Source organism: Drosophila grimshawi, unplaced genomic scaffold (assembly GCF_018153295.1).
Source record: "Drosophila grimshawi isolate 15287-2541.00 unplaced genomic scaffold, ASM1815329v1 contig_59, whole genome shotgun sequence".
Classification (NCBI taxonomy): Eukaryota; Metazoa; Arthropoda; class Insecta; order Diptera; family Drosophilidae; genus Drosophila; species Drosophila grimshawi.
In genome coordinates, this window is record NW_025063406.1 from 249,024 (window position 1) to 255,821 (window position 6,798).

The 6,798-nt window shown below is 45.3% G+C and overlaps 1 protein-coding gene and 1 pseudogene across 1 annotated transcript; both read right to left on the reverse strand.

Moving 5' to 3' along the window:
• Positions 1-1,875: 1,875 nt before the first annotated feature.
• On the reverse strand, positions 1,876-4,450 carry LOC122322710 (annotated as a pseudogene).
• A 118-nt stretch (positions 4,451-4,568) lies between these two features.
• On the reverse strand, positions 4,569-5,536 carry LOC122322711. The gene is made up of 2 exons (XM_043215783.1): positions 5,484-5,536; positions 4,569-5,070 (listed from the first exon to the last, which is right to left on the reverse strand). The coding sequence occupies exons 1-2, from the start codon at positions 5,534-5,536 to the stop codon at positions 4,569-4,571; spliced, it is 555 nt and encodes a 184-aa protein (XP_043071718.1).
• Positions 5,537-6,798: the final 1,262 nt, after the last annotated feature.

Below are 6,798 nucleotides of genomic sequence, written 5' to 3' on the forward strand. Positions count from 1 at the left end.
CGGTGCAGCACATAATGCCTGCAACATTAATTTTCAAATTACACCTTTTGTTCCTGTATTTTTCCGCAACTTTTCTAAATATGATTCTCATTTGTTCGTTAGGGAATTAAATAAAGTTGAAGGTGATATAAAAGTACTCCCCCTTAATAAGGAGTTGTACATTTCATTTTCAAAAGTTAGATTTTTAGATACGTTCCGTTTCATGGCAACAAATCTAGATGCACTTAGTAGCAATCTAGATATAGACAGTCTCAATAACGTTAAAGCATTTTTCCCATTAGATGATGAATTTCATCTAATGTGTAGAAAAGGGGTCCTTTCCTATGAGTATATTGACTCAGAGAGCAGATCAGATGAGTCAGCTCTTCCCCCCAGAGATAAATTCTTCAACAGTTTATCTAATACAGAATGTTCAGTCGAAGACTATTCCCACGCGCAAAAAGTCTGGTCAGTTTTTGGATGTCAAAGTCTTAAAGATTACATGGAATTGTATCTTAAGACTGATGTTCTTTTACTGTCGAATGTCTTTCAAAATTTTCGTACAATTTGCAAGAAAATTTATTCATGAGATCCCGCACATTATTACACTACACCCGGTCTCTCATGGGATGCAATGTTGAAGACCACAAAAATAGAACTAGAATTATTAACTGACATTAATATGTATAGGTTCATTCAAAATGGTATTCGTGGTGGACTAGTTCAGTGCTGCAAGCGCTATTCGAAAGCCAACCATATGTATATGGAGAATTATGACAGCACTAAGCCATCAGAATTCCTGATGTATTTAGATGCCAATAATTTATATGGTTGGTCAATGTCGCAATATCTCCCATGTTCCGGCTTTAGATGGATGAATGTTGCGGAATTGAATGCATTTGATATTTCATCAATCAAAGATAATTCAGAGTCTGGGTACATTCTCGAGGTAGATCTTTTGTATCCAGACTCTCTTCACGATTACCATAATGATCTACCTTTTGGCCCATCAAACCAAAAGCCTACTCCGGAGGCTAAAGATAAAAAACTTGTTGCTGACCTTAGGTCAAAAATAAAGTATCCTATCCATTATAGAAATCTCCAACAATGTCTAAGAAATGGCTTAGTATTAACAAAAATACACAAAATTTTAGAGTTTAAGCAGTCTCCCTGGCTTAAAAAGTACATAGACTTAAATACATATCATAGAACACAAGCAAAAAATAATTTTGAAAAACACTTTCAAATTATTAAATAACGGTGTCTATGGAAAAACGATGGAAAACGTAGAAAATCGTAAAGACGTCAAACTGGTCACAACGTGGAAAACCACAAATCGCAATAGATTGGGTGCTCGTGCAAGGGCAAATTTCCACAGTTCAGCCCAATTTTCTGAAGATATGTATGCGATTCAAATGAATCGTCTCCATAACGTCTATGATAAGCCTATGTACTTAGGTTTTACAGTTCTCGAACTTTCGAAATGGCAAATGTATGATTTTCGTTATGATTACATGAAGCCAAAGTTTCAAGAGAGAGTTTCATTGAATTATATGGATACAGACTCATTCATATATTCTATTGAGACTAAAGATTTCTATAAAGACATTGCGGAAGATGACCCGGAGGAGTTATCAAAAAAATATGGGATCAAAAAGACTATTGGAATTTGTGGATCTTAGAGCCAAAATGTATTCATTGCCTCTTGTGGGGGGTGGATGCATCAAAAAATCAAAAGGTATTAAAAAGTCTGCGTTAGATAGGTTAGGTTAGGTTATGTCGGCTGTCAGCCCGATGGGCTGACACACTTAGGCCATATTTGGCCCGTTGTGATGCCGAAAGGGGATGTAGGGGGTATTTCCTCCTGCAGTCGTGCCTCCAAAGCATTTCTAACATTTAAACATTTGACCAGCCGGATGAGTTTATGAATTTCGCTATTTTGGCCGGTCTCAAGTGTCGGAGCTCCGATAAATCAGTTAGGGAGTGGTTTCCCAGGATTTCCAGCCTTTTCCTAGCAAGTGCTGGGCAGTGGCAGAAGAAATGTACTGGAGATTCCACTTCCTCCTCATCTTTGCAGCTCTGCAAAAGTCACTGTATGGCACCTGGAGTCTGTTGGCATGAATGCCAACCAGCCAGTGCCCAGTTAGAGCCTGGATCACTGCAGAACAGTTGGTCCGACTTAGACTGCATAGCTCTCTGCTGCTTTTGGGGTTAATAATTGGCCATGTCTGGTGTGCTATGCGGGCACAGGTGGCACTTTGCCATTTTCTGCATGACCTGCCCCTGTACTCCTCCTTGATGTTGAGCTTACAGGTAGCTAGAGGAATACTTATACCTTCCTTGTCCGCGAGGAGTGGTAGTATAGTACCTTTCCTAGCTAGCTCATCGGCTTTACAGTTGCCTTCAATGTCCTTGTGGCTAGGGACCCATATTAGGCTAATAACATGCTGTTTTGCCATGTCGTGTAGAGATTTGCGACAGGCTGTTACTGATATCGAATTTGAAGATATCGAGCTGATGGATTTGATTGGTGCCTGACTATCAATATATATGTTTATATAGCCAGGGCTAACTTTGAGCCTTTCTAGTTTGGTCGCCGGTAGACCGGGGGTGCCATAAACCCATTCCTCCCTTTGAGGGAAGTATGTGTTGAATGGAATATCCCGTTGGCACGCAGTAATCCGTTTTCGAAGGGATGGTCGGCTTCCCTTCTACGATTGAGGCATGACCAGTGCTCTGAATAGTCCAGGCGAGGGATACTCTGAGTCTTATGGCCGTAAGTGTTGCATTTTCCATTCCTTGTCTTTCCAGACACGGAATGTCCAGGATAGCGTCAAGTGCCTCACTAGGTGTGGTATGAAGCGCTCCCGATATGCATAGTTCAGCCATACGCTGAACTTTGTTTAGTTTAGAAAGGGTGGTTTTCTTTTTAAGACAGGGCCACCATACTGCGACGCCACACAAAGTATAGGTCTGACTATAGATGTATATAACCATCGAACGATATTTGGGGATATACCACATTTCAGTCCAATGGATTTCCTACACGTATATAGGGCGACTATTGCCTTTTTAACCCGTGTTTGGATATTGAGGTTCCAGTCTAGTTTCCTGTCTAGTGTCAATCCTAGGAAATTGACACTGTTGTTGAAAAGTAGATTCACATTATTTAGTCGGGATCTGCCCTTCCTGTAGGCATGTTGGGACTCTGACATAAGCCTGGGGTCAGTGGATGCTGTGAGATGGAGACTTATAAGTCGTTCCAGGGTCTTTGGCGTGAAAGATGACAGACTGATGGGTCTGAAGTCTTTGGCGCTGGTGTGCGATGGCTTCCCAGCTTTGGGTATGAAGGTTATTTTTGACTGGAGCCATTTCGGTGGGATGCGACCAATCTTCAGAATCTTCCCGAAGATTTCGTGTAGGCAGTTTATGGCTGTATTGCCCGCCTTTCGTAGTTGGGCTGGGCTTATTTGATCCGGGCCTGGAGATTTGAACGGCTTGAAGCTGTTTACTGCCCACTTTATGCTACCTTTGTGTATAAGAGACTTTAAAGATGTGATTTCTATACAGGTGGTTTCTGTGCACATCGGGGACTGCTCGGAGCAGCCAGGGAAGTGTGTTTTAAGGAGGATTTCCAGTGACTCTTCACTGGAGACCGACCAAGAGTTGTCATCCTTTTTCAGATAACCTAGTGTGGGTGTGGTTTTTGATAAAACTTTTCTAAGCCTTGCAGCTTCAGTAGTTGAATCAATATCTGTGCAGAAATCTCTCCAAGATTTCTCTTTTTCCCGTCTGGTGGCTTTTTTGTATTCAGCCAGACTTGATTTGTATTTTGACCATTGCAGGTCATTATTTTGCGCTTTTGCCGCATTGAAAAGAGACCTGCAACTTTGTCGAAGGACATTTAGTTGAGGTGTCCACCATGGTGGTTTCCTCTTATGCATTGGCTTACTGATAGGGCAAGCTGCCTTAAAAGCCTTGTTACAATCTGTGGTGAAAATTTCTGTGAGGTTGCAGAGATGAGCTAAGTTGTCCGGGCCTTTCGGTGAGTGTTCCGAAAGGGTTCGGTCAAGTTTGGCTTTCAAAATTTCCCAGTTCGCCTTCTTCTGAGTTATGAAGTGAATTGGTTCTGGATGGCTCGCGAGAAGTGCTTCTCGCACTCCTGGACGAAGGACCTTACCGGAGCTGACTGGAGCTACAGGCTTACCGCTGTGTTGTCATCATTGCTAAAATTATGGAGCACAAAAATATTTAGGTGTTTTTTCGCGAGGATGCAGGTACGTTTTTTACCTTCATTTCCAGCTACTAACAGCTTGTAATTTTTGTTGCCTAGTCCGCAAACCTTTCCTCCAATCACCCAAGGTTCTTGGACTAGTACTATATCGTCTCCGCCTCCAAGCAGGCGGAGCATCAGAGAAGCGGATGCTGCTTTACTGTGGTGAAGGTTTATCTGCCGTAGTCTCAAGGACATCCGGAGATTCCATCCTCACCACCGTGTTGTTGCTGTCGTCTTCGTCCCACAGCGTGAAATCATCTTCGTCCAACTCGTGACACAATGTCTCAAGGCCCCGATTCAGAGTCGAAGTGTCCTACGTATAACCTGGCTCCAGCTCCTCATGGGTTGCTCCGATCTCCGCAGGACGACCCTGTTCGGCCGTCTTGTTACAGATAACAGGGTCTCCTCCGACCGGCGCATCCGATTTGTATATCTTAACGGTAATGGAGCCGAAGCCAAAATTGAGCTCGCCTTTGGCAGCTTCGATGGGGGCCAGCGATTCCTTGTTGAGGATTGGCACTGCCTGGTTGGTTGGCCCATTGGTGGCCTCAATCTTCACCACCCTCCAGTCATGGGTGGGAAGAGAGGGGTTGCATAGTTGCAAAAGGTTAAGCACCTGGTCCGGTACCTTTAAGGAGGCCGAGATCCAGATGCGTGAACGAGGTCTACTCGGGACTTCGCTCCAGTCGACAGCGACCAGCTTCGCCCCGGGGTAGACCTCACCAAGCTCTGCTACGGCAGCTTTGTAAAGCTCTACTGAGCGAGCGTCCTGGCAGGCGATAACCTTCGTGTTTCCCTGGTACCACCCAGCATCCCTGCATACCGGTGGTGGCCCAGACTCCTTGCTTAGTAGCTTCAGGCAGTGGACAGCGAGGGCTCCATCCACCCACTTCCACTGACTTTTCCGCCACTTTTGTCATGCTGCCGCTTTGGCCAGGCTTGCGAGCCACTGCCTCCGCTACATGTTTGGGATTGCTCCCTACCGGTTTTGAGAGAGTACCGGACTATTTTTGGGTTTTCTTGTTTATGGAATATATTTAGATTCCCACGAGCTGCGGAGAAAGGAATGTCCATCTGTACAGAGATCCGCGATGTGCAGGTAAGGCTGATTTAATATCGGAGATCGCCAAGTATCCGATATGCTCCGTAGAAGACTAGGCTATTTGTGGGCCCCCAGCCTGGCTGACTATCGGCACGGGTCGCATTACACTTTAGTCCGGCCCATTACCTCGAACCATGACTCGGTCCTTTCCCAGGGACAAGACTATGGATGCAGTTCATGTCTGAGGTTCGGGGCACGAGTCTCAGCTAGCATCGGTACCTTGCATGACCACTGTGATGCTATTACCATTCGGCACCCTCGTGGAGGGTTCAGTTGAGGGTATTTCGCTAACCAATGAACCAATCAAAAATCAAAAAAGCAATAACCCGCTTCCTGTCATAGAATCCCCAATTCCCTACAACTGAAGGGCTATCCAGTTGTCTGCAGAAAGAGTGGTCCATAGAGCCATAGACTGTGCTCGTGTAACTTTCGTGTGGATATTCCTCTTGAGAGATACATGCCGCCAATTATTTTGACTTGTCACTGCCTGCATTTTCGCTATTCGGTTGGCCACAAACGTATGATATGGGGAAGATGGTGCATTGACCCATGAAAGAACAACGGTAGAATCCGACCAAAAGTATCCTGGCACTGTGGTGGAGTCAAGGTTGAGATGGCGTCGAATTCTGTCCGCGAGCTCAGCACCCAATAATGCAGCATATAGTTCTAGACGAGGTAGTGACTGTTTTGCGGTTGGAGCCACTCGAGACTTTGAGCATAGCGAATTAAAGCATAATTCGTCGTCCCAGTCGAGTTTTGATTCCCAGAGTCGTTGCATAAAAATGTTTGCCTTTACCACGACTGGAGCGAACAGGCCAAGAGGATCGAAGATCTTTGCCAGCTCCGAGCAAATTACACGTTTTGTAATCCATTTTGCTCTACTGCTTTGTGTACTTGCGATTACACTTGTCTCTTTGCTTAATGACTGCCCGTTCCGTGTCTTCTCGCAATACACTGGTGTCCTTGGTCAGTTGGAAGCGAGCTCTTGTACGCCAGAATCTGCCCCAGGCACTCCGCCCGTCAGCTACGCGTGTCACTCTCTGGCTCAGCACAGACCAAGCCTCGTTTGCTTCGCCTGGTTTCTTGCGGATATCGTGGCAAGGATATACGCTTCGCACCTGCTTACAGGACCTCGATGTCCTGCGATCCTTGTGTTTTGTTGAGTCCTTTGACACTCCGTGCACTTTCACTTGTATACTTTGATTTTCACTCGCATATATGTTCGCGTGCATATGCGCGCAGCCTCTCGTTTTTAATTGCACAGTCCTTGCCTTGTGCTGCGGCGCTCCTTTTATAGGCCGTGGCTGGCCACCATCGGGACTGTACCTCGGTGGCGTGATCTGTGTGCCGTCAGTGTGAGTATAGACAACAGTATTGCTCCCGCAATACTCCTCTCACACTAACGGCACATGTCCTGATGGACATGTGTGTCAGACACGTT